This window comes from Centroberyx affinis, unplaced genomic scaffold, assembly GCF_046629955.1.
Source record: "Centroberyx affinis isolate AG114_WGS23_722 - 3 ecotype Tasmania unplaced genomic scaffold, CSIRO-AGI_Caff_v1 ptg003166l_1, whole genome shotgun sequence".
In the NCBI taxonomy this organism is placed as follows: Eukaryota; Metazoa; Chordata; class Actinopteri; order Beryciformes; family Berycidae; genus Centroberyx; species Centroberyx affinis.
Window position 1 is genome coordinate 46,955 of NW_027281219.1, and position 22,661 is coordinate 69,615.

General features: G+C 41.7%; 1 protein-coding gene across 1 annotated transcript in view; it reads left to right on the forward strand.

Annotated features, from left to right (window-relative positions):
* Positions 1–6,678: 6,678 nt before the first annotated feature.
* cemip (cell migration inducing hyaluronidase 1) overlaps positions 6,679–22,661 on the forward strand; it is a 77,808-nt gene continuing 61,825 nt past the window's right edge. Inside the window, exons 1-5 of the mRNA XM_071537960.1 lie at positions 6,679–6,845; positions 15,771–15,908; positions 16,983–17,121; positions 17,955–18,191; positions 20,067–20,246. Coding sequence (XP_071394061.1) covers positions 6,791–6,845; positions 15,771–15,908; positions 16,983–17,121; positions 17,955–18,191; positions 20,067–20,246 — 749 coding nt within the window. The 5' untranslated portion in view covers positions 6,679–6,790. The remainder of the gene's footprint in view (positions 6,846–15,770; positions 15,909–16,982; positions 17,122–17,954; positions 18,192–20,066; positions 20,247–22,661) is intronic.

Genomic DNA, 22,661 nt, shown 5'->3' on the forward strand with positions numbered 1-22,661 from the left:
CAGCATCTTATGACCGTAAATCCATCAAAACACCCGTGCGGTAAATGCTAAACATATAAATTTGGAACCTAAAGCTGCACCTACTGTTGCTAACGTTCTGCTAACTGGCTAGCTAACATTGCCAGGTCATGTCATTGACAAAATGACATGCTGTTGCAGTAGTATTTTACTTTTTTTTTTTTTTAGAGCTGGACACTGGAACACAGAGAGGTTGTAATTACAGCATACTGTACCAGCTGTGAGTTTCTGACTTCTGACTCTGAGTGGAGCTCAGCGTTAGCTTAACAACAGTGCTGTGTCTGTTCTGAGACAGTGATGGGATTGGCTTCCTCTAGACGGGACTGGGGTCACAACATTTATTCAGACAAAAATTTACTCTACAGCAAGTATGGACAGTGTGTGTGTGTGTGTGTGTGTGTGTGTAGTCAGCAGATTTTCCTCACCTCCATATGGCCAGTGTTTAGCCTGTACCCGGCCTGAGCTGCTGTTAATACAGCTGGCTGAGCTACACCCAGTACTTTGACAGTATATTATTACATACTATTCATGGACTTAACGCTTGTTTCTGCAAGAGGATTAAAGTTTTTGTTACAGTGGAAGTTGTAAAAAAAAGTCTTTGAAAGTGTCCTCCACCCTCAGTTAACTTGCTGGTAAATGTGTGTGTGTGTATGTATATGTGTGTGTGTGTGTGTGTGTGTGTGTCCTCAGAGCAGTGCCAATCCTTGTGTTTCCCTTACTTTCACAGTCCCTCTGAGCTCATAAAGTGTCCAATAACCAGCGGGCCTGGAAGCCACGCTAGCACAGCCATAAGCTACCGTATGGCTTCAGCTCTGAGACACACACACACACACACACACACACACACACACACACACACACTTTCCTGCACAGCTTAACAGAGACATGATTTCAAGATGGAGAATTACACAACACTAGTTTTAGCACGCAATGCAAGATAAGGATGCTATTTTTCTACATGAGGCATGCATATGTTTGTGTGGGCATGTGTCTGTATCTGTGTTTTTGTGTGTGTGTGTGTGTGTGTGTGTACTGGTGTATTGTCAGATGGGGGAGGTTGACAGGGTGAGGAGGAGAATGGGAGGTTATCTGCCCCTGCTGGGCAGTATCAACCTGCTGTGGACTGGACTGGGAGGACTGGGAGGACTGGCAGTCATAGGACATGATGTCATGGTTTAAGGCTGCTAGCCAAGACTGCTCAGACTATGAGGCCAACAACCCAGAACACACACTCTCTGACTGCCTCTGGTTCACACACATTCACAAAAACAAACCTCTTCCTGACTGACTGGCTGATGTTGACCGACCTACTGGTGAATCATCAATAGTGGACTGACCGGCTGCATGGTTTACTGACTGACTGACTGACTGCCTGCCTGCCTGCCTGCCTGCCGGTGCTGTAGTCTCACAGCAGAGTAAAGACCACTTGAACACTTTTTGAATTTAAGAAAGCGAAGACGCAGAGCAAGCTTTTATTGTTAATAATGCATGAATGCTTCACTTCAGTAGCTCCTGTCTCCTGCCTACATTTTGGTGTGTGTGTGTGTGTGTGTGTGAGAGAGAGAGAGAGTGAGTGTGAGAGTGCCTTTGATCGGCAGATAAAACACTTCACACCCTCTTTGAACACAAGAATGTGCACGCTTTTTCCTCGCAGGGTATTCATCTATGAATGTGGACTGTACTATAGGTGCAAGTATCTTTCCGTCTGTGTGTTCTCTGGTGTCCATGTTGCCCATAACACCTCTTCAGTCACAGTTACAGTAATAATCCACAACATTTCCATATAAATAAATGTTTGTTTTGCTGCTCTCACGGTTTGATTGATACACAATAGTGGTTCAACCTATATCCAGTTCATGAAAGCTTTTCCATTTGCTGTTCTAAACACCTGCTGTCTGGCAGGTCTTTCCACGCTGGAAATATCCTGATGTGACATCATGTCATGAATGTTAGGGAAGTTATCCACAAGAATAATAAAAATACACCACCAAACAACAACATGAACCCAGAAATGCAAGCTACATTACCACTAACTGTTTTTTTTACTAGTGTTAAAATGTTTTAGGAGTGGATTTTCCCTTTAAGACCCGTGGTTTGCAACAATGATCAAATTAACACTGTTGATTTTTTTTTTTTGAAGTGTAGTAAATTCCTCTGAGGCAGCATTGCAGTCAGCAGAGCCAGCAACACACACATTTAGCCTGCTTGCACTGCCAAGTCAGGAGCCTTTTGGCCCTGAGAAAGAACCATGTGAGCCTCCTCATGAGACAATCACACTCATAATGCATCAATGGGAATACAAGCGCTGGTACTTTGATAAGCCCTATCAACTCTCACCCAGAGAACTACTTACACACCAACAATGTGTGTCACTCAAAAAAAAACAGTCTCTGCAGGAAATTGCAATTGTATGATCGCAATAAGTCAACTAATCCCTGCAATATGGGTGAGAATCTTTCAGTATGAAATAGCCAAATCAACACAGTGCTTGTAATCTTGGTCAGTCGTCACACTTTTTGCATAAAATGGTCCAATCAAACCAGAAGTCAACAAACTCTCTACCTTGCTCTTCTTCTACTACAAGCAACAACTCAGCAGTGGAGCTTTAGAGACAAATGGAGGATTCAGACAAGAATGACTTTTCATTTAATCTGCATTATAGTTTCCATTCATTCTGAGCCTTTGGTTTGCATACTGTCAGTGAGAACAACAACAAATCTACCTCAAACATAAATGAGCACTTTATAATCATGAAACATATTTAAATGGGATGGTGATTTTAGTTGGGGCTTATCGTGCTGATGTTGAGTTGAAGGTTTATTCATTAAGACTGGAATCTTAAGCAGAGTATTTCAGCCCAAGCTAGAAGGGGCACTAAATTATTTCTAGTAGTTTATGTGTGTTTCTCATTTTAGTACCATTTTTTTCCTTGACTTGCAATTTTTTACCATTTCCCACAACTGTAATGCCAAACCGCCTAAAATGCCACAAATTGCATCACAATAGTTGTTGACAAAAGCCGCTGCACAATCAGCCATTTTTGGTCACAATAAACACAAAAAAAAACTCAAGTGAAATTGTGGAGGGACTGACTGACAGTTGTTATTTCTTACAGGACCACCATACAGGATGCTGCTGTCGCATTGCCATATTGAGGCACTGATGAGGAAATGATGAACACAATTTTCCTATCTGTGGACCAATTGCTGTATCTATTCATTCATAAGAAGACCAAAGGAGATGGACTGTTTAGTGAGATTCTTCTATGTATGCGTGCAGACGGCTGGGTCATGTTTTTTATGAAATAAACACTGGCAGACAAGACTGTTCTCGTGCCTCTCATTTGCACCTAATGTCATTCACAAGGGTAAATGCACACTGCAGGGTTTGTGCAAGATTTAGCCATGATTGCTTCATCCAATACAAGATGCAATGGACAAGAAAGATTGGAGAGAGGGAGGACGAAACAATTGAGTGCACATGTGTGTGGTTTAGCCAGGGGACCACAAAAGTCTCCATGTCACAGACCCACAAATATTTAGTATTGACTTGTATAACTGTCTGCACTGTTACCTGGAGAGAATTGACCTTATTCACATGGTGGCCATTTTGAATACTTGGGGTGGGAAACTCTGTTCTACTGTTGTTTACCAAGATACAAACATTTATCATTTCACAGAGTCCCACTGAAAAACATATTTGCAAGGAATGGAGTTCAAGAATCCAGAGGGATATGTTCACATTTTAATATATTTAGTCTATTATTGCTAGCTACCAGAGGCTATCCTAGCTAGCGAGTAGTTTACTAACTAGCTAAGCTAGCTAACTTCCCTGCTAAATTAAAAAAGTTGTTATGGTTGTTGTTCTCCAGATTGCTAGCTAATTTGGTAACTGTTAGGTTTATCTGTATTTTCTCCTGACTTATGTTTAAGTAATTACAATTACAAGTACAATTTCCCATTTGGCAGACGCTTTTATCCAAAGCGACGTACACATGAGATTTTAATACAACACAAGCAAGGTTCTAGTCAGGAGAGAATGAGAGTAAGTGCCATAAAGCTAAGTTCTGGTCCAACAGGACATAGGTGCTACGAGGCAGTGCTATGAGGCAATGCATAGAGTGCATAGAGGCAGATAAAAAGCTTTTTTTTGTTTGTTTGGTTACACAGTCCATTAGGTGAGAAGGTGTTCAATAAAGAGCTGGGTCTTTAGCCTTTCCTTAAAGATTGAGAGGGACTCTGCAGATCGAATGGAGTTTGGTAACTCGTTCCACCACTGGGGAACCACAGAAGAGAGGGGTAATGCTACTTTTATACATATGCCAATCTCCTGGGTAGATGTTCCCACCCCAAGTGTTCAAAATGGCTACCGTGTGAAAATTGTTGTAATGGGATCACTATCTGTAATTGGGCTAATTCCAGTGGTTTAAAGTATAGTGAAAGTAAAGTATTCTTCATTTCACTGGGGACCATGTTGGGACCCCCTCAAGGACCCCTGGCTGTCCCCGAACCCCACTTTGACAACCACTGGCCTTAGCCCACTGAACCAGTAGGTTCCCCTTTAAATGAAATGTAGAAACCGGATTAAAAAAGCATGGTGTTTCTCAGACGCTTTCCCTGCGCACCACAATTTTTGAAATTTATCCAGAATGGCAGTTTTGGTGCTAAGCTCATGACATCTATCTGTGAGCAGCCCTTTCACTGCAGGAGACACATGTATGGTAACATGGTGGAAACTTAACATGGACACTTTGCTGGCAAGAAGAAATTTAATCTGTTTTTTATTTTTTTTTATGTTTTATTTTATTTTGCTGCTGCAGCACAGGGATTAATTTGCTGGTAGACGAGATAATCATATGATTCCAATACACACAGAAGATTACCTGGGAGGAATGTTTACCAATGATTACTATACAGCTGTGACTGGCACATACACACACACACACACACACACACAGCACATACACACTTGCATTCACAAACAGTGGGGAAGGTAACAGCTGGACAGAGATGGGGTGTGCAGGGGAGAATGAGAGAGGGAGAAGCAACATTAGCTCCATAAAGTATAGCAAACAAACTGGATGAAATATAAGGCTGTGTCTGGCTCATTAAGTCTGCACTGGTCTGAACAGTGTAGCTGCACATGCATGGTAAATGGGCCTGTGTACTACAGCAGCCCGCACTGAGTAAATCCCACTAACTCTGTCACCCATGGCCCAATACCTAACGCATTAAATGATAACATAAACGATGATTAATTACTATAGTGTTCCTTGCTTGCAGCCTCTCTCTCTGAGCTCTTTAGTGCTAAATTTCCACATTGCAGCATGAGCCAATTACATCTAATCAAAGCCAGCACTGGAATGCTGCACAGTTTTTAGGGTTCGACTGATCTGGGTTTTTGAAGGCCGATTTTTCAATGAAGCTGCCAATACCCAAATTTTTGTTGATATTCAGTATCTTTAAACTTGACCATTTCCATGCCAAGAAATTACAACGATTCAGCGTTTCCTCCTCTGACTTTGTCTCTGAAACAGCATTTAGACCATCATGGGACACTAAAACCCTCCACTGAAACCCAGACTAATTCTTTTAGTGTTAGCAGCTCTTTACCCACCTGTTCAATGGTAGGGTAAACTCTGGGATACATTACTGCCTTTAAATGGTGAATAAATGTACAATAAACATAATTCATTGAGTAAATAGAATGTGCAAATCAGATTTCATAGCACGTTTAACATGCTATGCAATCTACATGTTTTTGTAGCTGTGGTCTGGCAGGAAGTTCCATCCACTGTTGCCAACTTGGCAACTTTGTAACTAGCGACTTTTCCAACCCTCTTGGTTACTTTATTTCTCAAAAGTAATTGGCAACAAATGTAGCTATTTTTTCAGGCCATGGGAAGCAATGTTAATGTGTTGACTCCCAAAGCATTTGCTGACAAACCTGTATGGCTGATGCTGATGCACATACGTACATTTGCACGACTTATTTATTGTTCTTGATTGATTTGCAAATGAGTGTGTGATGTCATCTGGTGACTTCTTGCAAGTTTTTTCGAGGAGCCAATAGCTACTTTCCTTAGAAGAGAGTTGGTAACACTGGCTGATATCTGATATTTAATAAAAAGCCAATATCAGCCCCATATATCGGGTCTAACCCTTGTTACATCAGCCGAGACTGCTTGATTGAATAGAGAACTAAGCCGTGTAAGCCTTATAATCAAAATGACAAAGAATTAGTGCTGGGCTGCGTGTCCATGCAGGTTCATCTCCTCTTTACGTAACAATCTTATGCATCTTGACTAAACCATTGAGGTGTTACTATTTTAGGCTTGCATCTCCCTTTGCCCATGTGTGGGTTTCTTTGATCCCATGAAAATGGTAAAGACGTACAGTAGGAGGAAGCACTCTCATAATCTCTTTGAAGATAAAACTGAAACCGACAACAATTGCTTCTGTCCTGAATGACTCCGCTGATGTTCCACTGCTGTCCAGTAATGTGACAGGTGCCTGCTGCCACGCATGTACATCAGAGAATCCCTTTGAATCCCCCATTTGTACATGTGTTGCTGAGTGAAAAGTAAAAAAAAAAATGAATTAATGGGCTGACTTCTGCCTTTCAATGTGATGTTCCAGGTGCCTTTGGTCGCCTCCCACTGTGAACTTGGCTCTCACCTCTCTGCGCCCCCCTGAAGCCCACTCGGAGGCCCGGTCTGCAGCAACCTTTGAAGGTCTCGGGTGAGAAGTCGGTCAGTCGTGGGCCGTAGGAGATGAAGACATGTGCTCTGTTTCTAGCAGCTTTGCTGCTGCCCAGCATCCAGGCAGGTGAGTTCTTTGGTGGATGTTTTTTTTTTTATTGATTTATTGATTTATTTTCTAAGAAATGGTTGACTGAGCACCATTATTTTTCCCATGGTGCAAGGTGTGATACACTTAACCCCCTATATACCAGCACTATCAAATCATTGTATATGTATTTATATGTATTTTTGCTTTTTTTGGTTTATTGAGTAGTATCTAATTAGTACGTAAGTAAGTTTTGTTAAACTCTAAATTTTTTGTATACAATAAGGCAATCATCTGATTGGCTATCTCCTCCATTTATGGGCAGATTTGCCTTCTCACAGATTTCAGCTGGTGGTGCTGATGCCAATCTTTGACTAACTACTTTAACATTGTGACTGGCCAATTACCAATCCAATCACCAATCAAAATGATGCAATTGATGGGTTACAGTCCCTCCTCACTGCTAGTCGGTGGTGGACAGCTGTTGTCCCTCCATGGTTTGCTCTGAGGAAACGCAGAGCAGCACTCTTGTCAGCACAGTTGTTCCATCCAGATTGTTTACATTTGGAGAAAGCCAAAGGATGCTTTTACCCCACAATCTCTGTTGCAGACTGTTAACCATGATTGTGGATCTGTAAAGATATAGCATCATTTATTGGGAGTCATTAAGTCTGATGATTGATCTGCATGATCATGTAACGGCCAAGGAATATATGACACCATTTTTCAGTACCAGGAGCACCCTAGGGTGCAGACACTGTTCCCTCATGATGATCATATTCCGAGACAATAATGCTTCCATACACACTGCTGATTTCATGAACAGCAGGATGAAGTCAGACTCCTTCCATGGCCTCTCCAGTCAGCAGATCTAAACATCATTGAACCTTTATGGGAAGTAGATTTCCACCTCCTTCATCCCTCAAAGACCTGGAGGCTTTCCTTCTTGAGGAAAGCTTCAATACCCACTACACACAGTTCAGGATGCAGGATGACAGGAGGACTGAAGCTGTTCTGAAGACAAAGGCTGGCCACATAAAATATAAAATATTTGTATATAATAAGCGTTTCCGTTTTTTTGCCCACCTCTTGCATATTAGCATCTCTAATCCTAGTTATTCATCAGTATACGAGGAGATGACAACAGGCATAAGTGCACCATTAATCTTCCTCAGGTAAATTATTGCAAATGCGTTAACCAAGAAGCCAGGATGCAAAACGGCACTCACACAATATGGATGCAGTAAAAACAAAGCCTAGTTGTTAGAATAATGCATTGTAGTTTCATTATCTACAGACTAAGTTCTAAATAAACATTCATAGCTAAATAGCCTATAGGTTACGTACTTTTAGGTACATAACGAATAGGATTGTATAACAAGTGGGAATATACTGTGAAATAAATAACTAGATTATTGAGTCTTGTAATACAGATGGTTTGTGGTGATAGAGGCGGGCTGTAATCAGAGAGAGAGAGAGAGAGAGAGAGAGAGAGAGACACACACACTCACACACACACACACACACCTGCACACAAAATACATACACACACATGCACATACTGTATGTACATTCATTTAAAGTACATGCATACATACTGTCTATACATGTGCACTCATACACACACATGCACATAAATACACACACATACATACACACACGTACATACACATATACGCTTGTACATGTGCACACACAATACACACATACATACATATATGCATTCACACACACATACACACATGTACATTTGCACATACATACTGTATGTACTCATATGCACTCAAAGTACAAACAAGTGAGTACAAACATAAATAACCACATAAAATGCATACACACTTACATGCATGCATACACATGCGCCCACAAAATAAGCACATACACACACACACATGCATGTGGATACAGTCAATACATACGCTCATGGCTGCACACACACACACACACACACACACACACACACACACACTGAAGACTTGTGTTTGTCTGTCTGTCATGTGGGAAAGTGAGAATGCTTTCCCTGCCAGCCTTGCCAACAGGCATCTGGCCAACCAAGGCCACAGCTGATGCTGGCCAGAGTGTAATCTGTCTGCTGAGTGTGTGTGTGTGTGTGTTTGTGTGTGTGTGTGTGTGTGTGTGTGTGTGTGTGTGTGTGTGTGTAACAATAGACCTCAAGGCATTTGAGAAGCTCTTCCACTATAAACTCTACATATCTGTACTTCTCTGTCTCTCTCTCTCTCTCAATTCAATTCAATGAGTTTTATTAGCATGACATATGTATGTGTTGCTAAAGCATTTAAATTGCAAAAAAACCAAAACAAGAACAAAAACAAATGGTACATCAAACAGAAACAATAATAATAATTGATAGTAATAATGAGAGTAGGAAGGATAATGAATAAACAGTATAATGATTATAATAACAACAATAACCACAACAACAGTAAATAATTGTAATGTAATGGCAGTAATGGGATCATAACGATAAAATACTGTAGATAATGTTAAAACAGGAAAAGGTATGAAACTATAAAGTGGTTTTGGCAGGATTCAGGGTTCAGGCGTTTCGGAGGTGATGGCATGCTGCGACATATCGGGCCGACAGTTCCAGGTTTTCACTCTTTTCTCCAAGGAGAACAGACATTTTTTCTTGGTTTTCAAGATCATTAAAATGTGGTGTTTTTTCTTGGATTTTGGGAAAAAATTCATCTCCAAATGCTAGTATTTTTTGCAGGATATGACGAAATGCTCTTCACTTTCAATGTCTTCTGTCTTCACAGTTTGGGCAGATTCTTCTTTCTCTGGGAAGCCATGTTTGTTTGTGGCGTCCTGTCTTTATGGTCAGCTGGTGGTCGCTCAGTCTGTACATAGTTAATAGTTTCCTTAGTTTGGGTTATTTAATTACAGTGAGGTATTCTGCATATTTGTAATCCTTATGTAATGCTTGATAGCACTTAAGCTTGTTTATTTGTTTAATTTCATTTTTCCAATAGTGACTCTCTCTCTCTCTCTCTCTCTCTCTCTCTCTCTCTCTCTCTCTCTTACTGGCTCTTTTTTATTGCAGCTTTATTGCAATTGCAAACAGAGACTTTACAGGCTGTTAGTGAATCTTTCTAATCACAACCAGGAGAGCTGCTTTGTCTCAGCCAGATTGGCTTTTTATTGGGCATCGAGTCAAGGGGCTGCATCTCAATGAGACCCTCAAACACAGGGGCGTGCTTCCACATCACGATAACACAGAAGAAATTAAAAGTAATAATCTGTGACATTTTCATGTAAATAAATGTTCCACTTTGCTGCTCTCTATGGCCAGTTATGTAACACAATAGTCATTCAACTCATGCCCGGGTTTTAAGCTTTTAAATTTGTTATTCTTACGCCGCTTTCATGTCATAAATACGAGCCGCCGACTGGGGAAAAACATTTGCGTCAGCCTCCAAGTTGTAATTAAAAGTATGACATGTAGGAATTATTTCTAGGCTCCAATATCTCCCACTTGGCGTCACAAATTGCAGAAGTGTGTCAACACAGCCAGCAACCATGGCGGCGGATCCGCCGATGTTGACAGTCAGGTAATAAAAATCGAAATTATCAGTTATATTCACACTTACACAATCAACTCTACTTATGAAAGTTAGAGTTGATTTTAAAGTGACTTGTTAACGACAACAATTGTGGGCATTCAAAAGAGTTAAACACGTCAAAACTTTCAACTTGTGGTGATAAGATGTGATTCTGTTCTTCTGCCTCTTTTGATATGACATGAATGCGGCATAAACACCCGGTGTGTGGTAGCTCTTTACCAGGAAAAATCCTCTGGTGCACATGAAGTGATGTGTTTTGTTTCCAGTTTGTTTGGAATAAACAGAAGAAGAAGAACTGGGTAGTTAGCGTGAGCAGTGATAGCCACCATGACTGAACAGACAGAGAAAAGAGAAACTCAAACTGCATCAACAGAAAATCCAAGGAGAAAGATGACACATGAAAAACAAAATGAAAAACACCACAGCAATGAGCGCTTAGCACCAAAGACGGAGACAAAATAAACAAAAAATGAGGAACTGGAGGATTACCACTTCAATGTTCATAGAGTGATAATGTGATATGGATTATAAAACCAAAGGGAGCATGCTGGAAAGCTGTCTGTGTCCATATTCATAATGGTGATGTTATGCCACTTGACATTTAGCGGTGCATTACACTTGGAAATGTAGTTGACACTGTCTGCTGACCCTGGGCCAGTAGACACTGACGAGACTGACCCATGCAGTTCACCTTTGATTTGGCATCATTTGGTCATTCCTCAGTTTCCCCCGCGGGCATCATTAAAGTTTCATCTTGTCTCATCTTATTTCACTTTTTCACGTTGCTGCCAAGTGTCAATTTCACAGTCTGGTTCTAGGTCTGCGCTCTCTAGTGCGGTGCTCGTCAGAAATCTCCACCTTAATAAGTCATTTAGTCTCAAAGTCAGCCTTAGAATTTGATTTTTCTTCAGACAAGTGGCAAACTCTGCCAGTATGGAAAGATAATTCCCCTTGTATCCAATGCAATTTCACTTGTTTCAGGAATTATACTCGGGAAAAAGTGTCACATATCTGGACACAAGGCAGAATAACACAGATCGCTCTACTATTATCAAGAAAATTTGTAAAACAAGTTGTTGATATGGATATTTTTTGCAAATACAGAAGGGTTAGTCAAGCATACTGTAAATGATTTAATGATTTAATGTGTAAATGATTTAACTGTTGGTCCTTCATGCTTGCCTTAATAGGGTCACTAGTACTGTGGCTAGTTGCAGTCCTATGCAAGCTTGCCATCTTTGTTGATTTGCTTTGCAGTTATATTAGATGAAACTCTAATGATCCCTATCATGGGGAAATTGGGCCGTTGCAGCAGCAAATAGTAATAAAACACATCAAAGAAGAAAAGGATATAAATAAGAATAAAGCAAATGAGAGTGATATAAACAGACTGACGACTCCAACACGCAGACATATTAAGTAGAGATGTGTAAATGAAAATGTGCAAACACTGTGTGAAATATAGAGTAAATAAGCGCGTTCCAACTCATTACTAGACTAAATGACTGATTTGTTGATGCAGTGTGTGCTTTCAACTCATTTCTTCCCCCATCTGGATGAGGCTTAAGGTCGCGGTATAGCTGCTGCAGAAACTAAGTTCAGCGAGTTCATATGAACAAAAAGATGTTTGCGGAGAAAACAGAAAGTGCTGCATTGGCTGCATTTGCTCTGCAGCCTCCTGTGATTGGTCTAGAACAGTGATTCTCAACCTTTTTCATATCAAGGGCCACAGACCCCCATTTGATGAGATGTTGTCTCTCGGACCCAAATCTGTCAGTATTTTTATTGTTAGATATGATTTTGTCCAGAATTCCATGACTATCTGTATTGTAGGTAGAGAGATAACAGTGAAACTATGATCAAAACAATCATTCTTCTATGTTCTCTAATTGTGTGTTCACTTCTTGTAAATTAAATAATGAGCAAGTTTAACAATTCTGTTGAGAAGTAGAACTCGCACACCGAAGTAATCGGATATTTCATGATAACGTTTCGATCCATGATGGATCTTCGTCAGGTCAAATTACAATTGGTTTACAAGTTTAACAATTCATCGACTTCCCGGGGACCCCCTGGAACACCCTCAAGGACCCCTAGTGGTCCCTGGACCCCACGTTGAGAACCACTGGTCTAGAATATCAGGTGACTGGTTGTGTCGCTGTTGTTTCCATCTCCATGCTAACATCTGGTGGTTTAACTTGTCGGAGGATTCCTGCGCCTTCGTGACCGATCAAATAGCTTCTAAATCCTCATTTTCCCTCCGCAAGCCTTTGTTGTTGTTCTCTGAGTTTTTGTCGCCGCTGTTTCCAATTTCCGTACGTCACGGTAGCTAAACAACACAGCAACGTGTTCAACTGTGTTTCCGTTCACTGCCTTGTAAGTATACGGCTTCCTTTACTCTGCAGACGGTCGCATAAGGACAGAAGTGCGAGGTCCGGTGTATTTGGACCGGTCTAACCCAGAACAAGCCTATTAAAAGTCCTATCTCCAGCTGGCACACAGACAGCAGCAGCACAAACACTGGTGGCTCTGGCAAATAACACAACAGCTCTCATCAGCCTCCTTAAAAGATCATCGCTGTGTTACAGTCCATTATTGTCCTGTCTTCACCAGTAATTGGAAACACAAAGAGACCAGGAGTGATGCTTTGAAGTCTCTATTTTATCCCCCCGCCCCCCCCCCCCCCAAATATTTTGGCGGTATAATTCCCGCTTAACTCACCTGTGTTGACAGTTTTGTGATTGAGTTCAGGCGCAGTTCATTGTGTTGTTAGATTAAGGGAAAAAAGTTGGAAAAAGCAAAGTAAAGCAGCAGGTTCAGCGTTTCCACTCGCCGGCTGCCAAACGCTCCTGTAACTGGCAACGATCTCCAGAGGACTTCAGCCACTGGGTGTGTGTGTGTGTGTGTGTGTGTGTGTGTGTGTGTGTGTGTGTGTTGGACTCAGCAAGAGGAAGAGGTGGTCATCATTACACTGACCAGATCCTTTGACTCCTCGCTGCATACACACTCAGCTTCTTTTTCCACATCACACACACACACACTGCAGCTATTATTATTATTATAGGTGTGTCTGGTTGGAGAAATGGAACAAAATATTTTAGAACAGTATCATGTATCATCTTAAAGCCTCTGGAAAGTTGGCTTTGAGTAGTGAAGATTATGATATCACAGCTAAGTGTCCTATGAAGCATCCATCAAAACATGAATTAAAAAACATGAATAGCTGAAGTTATTTTGCCTCATATTCTGTGTTAAAATCTTATTTTTCTAAAAACGAGGGATAAATGGGACAGGAGGATAAATGGGACATAAATGGGACAGGAGGAATGGGACAGCACTTTGTGGTATCACATGTTGCCTTGACGACGTCAGACGTTACTATCTCCCGTTAATTAATCAATTTGTAATGTACTCTTTGTTTGCGCTTTTGTCTAAACAGCATTATTAAGCTAAAATGAAAAAAATGTTGATGAACAATGTTAAATAGCCCTAGGTATATGTTTTGTAACATTGCAAAGTTTGTACTGTGCTAATGGATGTAGAAAATACTCTTCATTCTACTAGAGGTTAACCTGCACTACATCATTACAATATGTAAAATATGAAAAAAACACAAAAAAAAACAAATAAGCACATAAGAAAGGCTATATTACATGCTGTTTATATTAGCGGCATCTAACATCCTTCTTAAATGTTTAGCGAAACTTAACTTTCTTTTTTTCTCAAATGAGCTGTTTATTCTGTTTTAATGTTGCAATGTTTTCTCTTTTAACTGTATCTTGCATGTAGTTTGATCCTTTCATGCCTGTTTCTCTCAAAGTTCTTGTTACTTGTTTTTCTGTGGTTATTTTTCCTTAATTATGTTTTTTTTTTCTTTTGTATCGGGAGTAGGCTATTGGCAGAAATTTTCCACATACATGAATATTAACGTCACAAATGCTATGAACTGCGGGTAATTCCCTCAAGCAAAGTCTACAGAAATGCGGACTTGCTGAAAGTCTGCATAGAGGGGCTCATAAAGTCCGCCAGTGAGCCCTCGCGCACTTAACCGATTTCACAGTGGGACGTCCTGAACCCTCGCGGACTTGTCGGGAACGCGCGTCAAAGTCCGTGAGTCTGTGAGTGCGGACATTGGGATCGGGCCATAGACAGAGAGAGAGACAGACAGGGGAGCACTGGGAACACAGGGGAGGGGAAACATAAGGAAACACTATAGGGAATATTCTGGGGGTACGAACACGGCCATAACACACTTGTTTTAAGAAAACAAGATTCTAGGTGTCAACGCAAGATTAAATGACTTGTTAAAGTGGGGAATAGCATCATGGCTAGACTAGAGCCTTGGCAAGGACACACACACACACACACACCTACACACAAACTGAGTCCTCCACAGACAAACAACCCTCATACACACAAAGCAGAAACCAGTTGATTGCACCTCGCCACCTATCAATCTGTGTTAGCCCTCTGGGAAATCTACTTGACAATTTGGGTCCCTGGCCAGTCAATGACATTGATAGATCCATTAGGCGGCAGGGAGATGAGGTAACCACCACATACACCGGAGAGCGGTAGACTGAAACCGTATTGGGCAGGTTGGACAGTTACACACAGCGCCTCGCCGGTATCCTGACAATAATGGACACAAACTAAATGGGTTTATCAGTCACTCTTACTCCTGACCGGGCAATCCAATATCCTCGCGCACGATCGTATCCTCATTTAGATAGTCGGAAAGCTGAGCGGGATACAGAGTAGTGAAGGAATGAAAAAGATTCGGAGGACAAAATAATTGACAAAGCTGTGTATGGAAAAAATGAACCACCTTGGAACCTCTTACACTAAACTGATGATTTTGTGTGTAATCTACTTTTTTGGTGTAGCCACATCAACCTTACTCAAATACTTCTACTTCAGTTAGTGATTTCATATAACTTATAGGCATATGAATATCGCTATGTAGCCAACTAGTTCATGAACATCGGGGCATGTCTATGATTGCTTACTAAAAACACAGCGTGTCTTGTGGCTGTGTTGCATTCTGGTCTATTGAGGCTACTGTCGGTGGAGAAATTAGTACCTCTGCTTCTTCTATGATGGATTTCTCCCTGTATGATTATTGAACACTGGTGTAAAATGCTGAGTCTGTTGAGTTGAGAGTGACAAATGAGCACAAAATTTTCACAATATGATATGGAAAGTGTTTCTGAACTGATATCAGAAAGATATTTAAGTCACAAAACGATGCAGGTAGCAGCTATGGACGACTACGGACGTCGTCTCAACTCTCATTCAGGTTCTCAACGAATGCACGTCTTGTGGCTAATTGTTTGTGTTTCTGTACTACCAATTGGTTTTGTTTTCCCGTCTCTTCCAGTGTGTCCAGATAAGGAGCCAGGACTGCAGCCATGGATGCCCGGCCACAGTGAGGACCACCGCGTCACCATCGGCTATGGCAGGAAGGTCCTCCTCACGTCTTCAGCCACTGTCCACTCCATCGAGATCCTCAATGGAGGTAACCTGGATGAATTCATTACTCTTTCATTTTCTCCACCCGCTTATTATTAGGCAGAAGGCATTGAAACACCCTGGACAGGTGGATCAATACTCGTTCATATGTTTGGTCTTTGAAATACCCGTTGTTGTGCGTCAGATATCCATTCATCCATCCATCAGTGCATGAATTTTTTCATCCATTTGTAATGCATTTTGTCTTTGTAGCTCTGTGTTTAAAGAGAAAATAAGTATGATTCTTTATTGCCCCATATCACAAAATGACCATAATATATCTGCGGTGGGTTGATAGGATTGTTGATCAATTCCAATGACTCATCATGACTTGGCCAGCTGCTGAGATTTATGTCTTTCGAAGCTCACTTTCTGGCCCGTACTCTGTTATGGAACAAAAACTCCCTTCTAACTGGAGTTTCAAGATACTCCCAATCCTTTATTATTTGTGTCAGTTACAGGCCAACATAACTTAAGGGGATGGGAAGGGTGGGGGGGCTGATCCAGGGACTTGTGTACAAGGAGATCAAGGAGATCTATTAATGTTGTTGCAATTCCTACTGGTCGTCAATAGAGGTTGAAAAAGGTGATTACATCAAGTAATAACATGCAACGTTTTTATATAAATAAATGTACCTTGTGCTAGTCTATTTGTTTGGAATAAATATAAGAAGGTGGAAGAAATATAAGAAGCCACAGTCTTTATCATAACAATGTTTCAAAGTTGTGCCATTAAAATCAAAGCAGCCATTTCTCATCCGCTTCACTGTTTAACCGGAATTATTGGATTGCAGACCTGGTATGGGAGATGTTAGGCCTGCTGCTGTGTGTGTGTGTGTATGTGTGCGTGTGTGTATGTGTGCGTGTGTGTGTGTGGACAGCCCGAGCCCAGGGCCATAAATGGTAGGAAGACAGGAGGTGTCTGAGGGCATCGGGGCATGAAAGACCTGCCAGGAGGCTTCATCACTCTCTCTCTCTCTTTCTCACTCTCTCTGTCTCTCTGTCTCTCTCTCTCACTCTCTCCATCTCTCTCTCACACTCTCTCTCTCTCTCTCACTCTCTCTCTCTCACGCCCCTGTAGGAAAGCTGGTGATTGCTGACACCAACCGGCCCATCCTGCTTCGAACCAAACACATTCTGATTGGAAACAAAGGGGAGCTGCACATTGGAAGCCCAGACTGTCCATACAAAGGCAACCTCACCATTTCCTTATTTGGAAGGTACAGTATATGAGGAATGTGTGTGTATGTAAGAATTTTCTAAACACAATATTTGGCACAATGTGGGAATCTCAGTGATATTATGCTCTGTAGGATGGCAAAATGTTTTCAAGAAGTGATGCTAATCAACAAATGGCTAAAGTCTGTTCAGTCCTCAAGAACAATTCAATTTAGAGTTAGACCGATATAGAAGTTAACCCTAACCCTAACCCTCTGACATGATGGATATGATGCAGTTTGATTGATTACATATTTATTATATAATTGATCAGTACTACAGTGGTTGTCTATGGGAAGCTGTTAACCTGAACTGATTCTAATGAGACATTTTGATCAGATTCCACACAAGTATGCATGTAAATGTTGCATTATGTGTAAATCCTTTGAGGCACTCTCCACAGATTAGATATCGTAAGAATATATGTATCACAAACCTAATATCATGCATCAACAGAGTGAATTCAGCATTATGTTATAACCCTAATGGAGTCCATAAGTCCAGCTCAGATCAGAGCCTCGTGCCAGTGGCATTGATGAAGTAGGACAGTGGTTCCCAAGCTTGGTTCCAGGGATCTCCAGGGGTCCTTGAGGGGGTTCCAGGGGTCCCTAGCAAGATGAGGAATAGTTTAATTTCACCGTAACCTGACCAAGAGCGACTATTCTGATCTGAGGTTTGACTTTCTCCACCTAAACTCTATCAAATGGGGGTTTGTGGTCTAAAGCCTGGTGTCTACTTGGGGGTCCTGGACATTAAAAAAATGTGGCAACCCCTGCATGAGGAATTTCCAGAACAACCTGTCTTTAAATTTCTCCACACGTCACTGTCACCTCAGATCGGACGACAGCGACCCAGAGCACAGCTACTTCGGCCGGAAGTACCTGGGCGTGGGGACGGGAGGCAGCCTGGAGATCCACGGGGCGAGGAAGCTGTCGTGGACTTTCCTCAACAAGACCCTCCACCCCGGAGAGAGCAACCAGAACAGCTACCTGTTCCAGAGGGGCTGGGGCAACCGGGGCATCATCGTCCACGTCGTCGACCCCAAGACCGGAGAGGTGCTCCAGGATGACAGGTACGGGACGTTATGGATGGCGCCTCAGCGGTGGAGGCCGCTGGAAAATAAAGAGACTCTAATTAGACCATAAAAACGATATGTGGCGGCCGGCCAAGAGGTTGCGACTCACAGCAGAGCGCTGTCTAACCGCAGGGTTAAAATGAAAGAAACAAATAGACTTCTAATGGCTCTGGCTTTGTTTCATCCAGGGATATTAAATTTAGAAATGTATCATCTTTAATATCCCTTCATAATGAATCATCTGTCTTGCTTTCATGCCAAACGGAGGTCAGATAAATTGACATATACAATAGTAAATAGATGATTGTAATTTTGAGGAAGGAGGGGGTTTGAGCACTGGAATGTGTCCTATCTCTTTAATTTACTGTCTCCGTCCTGAGCCAACTGTCAACACTTTGTCTGATTTAGCAATGACAACCATAAACAATGTTTAATACGGGGTTATTAAGACACATTTAATATACAGGCTGAGCCGAATGCAAAGAGCAATTACAGAACAATTAAAGAACAATTACAGATGGATAAACACAGTAAATATTGTTTCAAAGTGGGGCAATGTTTCACCAGCTGGTGTCTTTGGTGTGTTGTTCAAATTCTTGTACTTAGATTTGACCTCACTCTCTCACATCTCTGTAAGCTATTTTGACTTGCATTTTTCAGGCAGTCGTCACTTGTAATCGCTCAGAATATCATCTGTTTCTGCAGTCGTTTATGAGGCATCTTTCAACGAGGCTCACTCCATATGTTTTATGTCTTTTTACATGACTGCTTTGAACTGGCATGTGCATTCAGTGGCAAAGCGGTATGTGTATCCGCATGTTCTGCACATATTTCTGTACAATCTTCGTTTGTTGTGTGATTCTCAGTAGGTTTTGTTGTTGTAGTTAATTATTGCATTATCTACAGCACTCTCTATTTGTTTTATTCTTATCTATATCCTATTCTCTGCCGCTGCAATGACCCAATTCCCCCAAGCAGCTGTAGGTGTGGAATGACTGTCGGAGCGAGTGTCAGTCATGTCCTGTCAGACGGCCTCCCTCCTGGGCTTTTTTAACAGTGTCGAGGGTTTACTGTGAACGGTGCGACAAACAGAACTCATCATATTAGAGGCAATCCTGTGGGTGAAAAACGCCATTTTGATGGATGAGGTCACTGAGGAGCATCTCAGACTGCCGTTCACATGCGTCTTGTATCTGGTTTGGGTCTTGGGTTACATTTTTTACCTGGTAGAAATGCGTCTCCCGTATGCAAATGAAACTGTACTTCACTCTCCCTCATAATAATTACGTCCTTTAAAACAGTAAACACCTCGTCTCGCTTTTTCCCCATCCACCAGTATCCTGACAAACCACTTTGACAAGTACATTACTATTTGCCCTTTTTTTTCCTGGTTGGATCTGTTTAATTAATTTATTACCATTTATGTAGTTGCTATTTGTGAATGAAGATACACATTGCATTTGTTGTTGCCAGTAACGTGTCTGACCTTATACCTTACATCTAAAACCTGCATTTTGCATCTGATTACAATCCGATGCAGGTTAATGCAGGTTTCTCAGACCCGCAGCTCGGTGGTCTTTATCATGGAGGGTTACAGCAGCTGGTTCTCGATTAGTGTACCTAATAATCAGACTGCTGAATGTGTTTACAGCTACTTTAGGCGAGTTGCGATGCCGTAGAATCACCTTGTTGCCCAACTTAAACTCTGGTGTTGGGTATGTTCACTTCTTTTGCCTCTCTCCTGTCCTTTGGTATAAAGCGTCACAGAGCGGCCGGGTGGGTAAACATGCGGGTGCTGTGTGTGCAGTTTACTGACCCTACAGCCTACAGGATTTCTGGGTATTGAAGTCACTCCCCTCTCCCTCCCCACAGGTTCGACACGTACCGCAGTAAGGACGAGAGTCGCCGCCTGGCCCAGTATGTGGACGGCGTGGAGCCCGGGCTCATACTGGCCATGGTGGTCAACGACGAGGGTTCCAACAACCTGGAGGACTCGGCCAAGAAGAGCCTCTCCAGGCTGGGCAGCCAGCACGCCACCCGCCTGGGCTTTCGGTGAGAACCAGAACCCAGGCACACTGACACCTGCATGCAAATACACTGTGAAAGGTAACCAAGGACACTGGACATCAGCGCTTTGGTTTGGTTTGCTGGTCATCCAGGTGATTTCTGAAGCTGAGAGAAGCAACTATGGGGGAGTAACAGAAAGGAAATATAATGAGAGTAATATTACTTTTGACATGAGAAACAAGTAATGAGTAATATGATCTCAAGGCTACTGCTCAGTTCCTCCAATACAAACCAAGAATTCACACTTTACCCGGGCACTTTGGTTTTTTAAGTTTCCAACACTGTATTGCCTGGAGCATCCTTTTTATTGATTCCAGTGAATCGATGAGAAAATGCTACATGCTTAGCAGAGACATAAAGTTGTCTGTTTCTAATTAATCCCAGCAGCTCTGAAGACCTTTTGGAACCTTTTGGCCCTGAATGATTTTCAATAAACTGTCTCTCAATGTAACATTTTGCAAATCACATGTGGGCTGTGGAGACACAATTACATGATGATAGGCTCTTATGAAGCTTTTCTGGAAATGTAATTGATTTTTGTTTATATTCATGGTCGTTTCTGGTGATCGGCGTCCAGAGGTCATACCTTTTTAATTTACCGCGACATCGCCGTCTTCTGCACAGCGTTAAGCGGGGAGCAGTGAGTGGTTGTTGAGTCCTGTAGTAAGTCTCTATAATGGAAATACCTGTTTAATCCTCTGTTCAGCCAGCAGTGGAGTGATGTAGAAAGCAAACCAGGTCTGGAGATTACAGGCGGTCTGTCCTCTGCCCTCGCACACCCTGCCACAGAGCCACACTCTGAGCAAAAAGGGTTCCCTTCACACTGCTAACAGTTGGTTGACAAGTTATTTGATGCTGCGTCCAGACTTCTCGAGCTTCAGGAGGTTTTTAATCAAATTATCTCACTGGCAAATCATATTGCTAATTTCTGTACATTTTACTTGATTCATGTCAATATGACTTCTTTCAAGAAGTAATCATAAAACAACAAAGAGTCTTGTTTTAAGCTGATTTCCCTTGTGTTGAGTTACATCCCTGTGGAAGAAGAATGCTTAAGTCATTATCTGCGACCTTTTCATATGAATAAATATCCTTATCTCTCTGCAGTATGTAGAAAATAGCATACATGTTCTTCAAACATGCATTTTCCAATTAGATTTAAAAATCATAATCTGCAACATTTTAATATAAGTAAATCCATTCTGCTGCTCTCTATCACTGATTGACATAACACAATAGTGATTCAGCCTGCAGTCAGTTGATGAAAGCTTTTACATTTGCTGTAAAAAAAAAAGAAGTGCTGCTTTAAAGTTTCCGGAACAACAGAAGAAGAACTGAGTAGTTGGCTGAACAGACAAAGAAAAGAGAAACTCAGACTGCATCAACAGAAAGTCCAAGGAGAAAGACGTCATAACATTGGACACACTGTTTGATTGACAGGTGATCTCTGGGAAGAGCAGGGCAGAAACATCACAGCAATGAGGGCTGAGCACCAAAGATGGAGACAAAAATGAAAAAAAACAAAGATCTCAAGGATTACCACTTTAAATTCCTTGAAGCCAGTGAAATTATCTCCCAGTGCAGTGAGATAATTTGTCTAAAAACATTCTGAATCAAGGTCAGTAAGTCTGGATACAAGATCAAACTGCTTGCCAAGCTTGACATTTTTTACATTCTACAATTACAGAATGTAGAAGAATGATTATTTTGGTCATAGTTTCACTGTTATCTCTCTACCTACAACACAGATAGTCATGGGATTCTGGACAAAATCATATCTAACAAAATCATATCTAACAAATTGGGTCCAAGAGACAAAATCTCATCAAATGGGGGTTCATGGCTCTAATGTGGACTAAATTAGGGGTCCTTGATATGAAAAAGGTTGAGAATCATTGCTCTATAGCACCAGGCTCAAAAGGTTCTACACAGGACCTTTACGGTGCTGTAGAGAACCCTCTTTTTTCTGGGTGTAGGTAGCATAACATAACGTCACACACTGATTCATAGGCTGCTGAGACAGTCTCTTTCTCTTGTTGTTTCTGTCTCTCTCTGTCACGCTCTCTCTCACACACACACACACACACACACACACTGTGCCTGTCGCTCTTCCTCTCACATGCACATGGACAGGCACACACACACACACACACACACACAGCCTTTGCCTACCTGTCTCTCTCTTCCTCTCTCTTTCTTTGTCTTCCTCTCTCTCTGTTTCTCAAGCACACACACACACACACACACACACACACACACACACACACACACACACAAACATGCATGTGAATGTTTTCATGCACATGCACACAAACACCCACACATACACACACACACACCATCTTGCCTATCTGTCTCTCTTCCTTTCTCTCTGTGTCTCTCTCATGCACAAACACACAC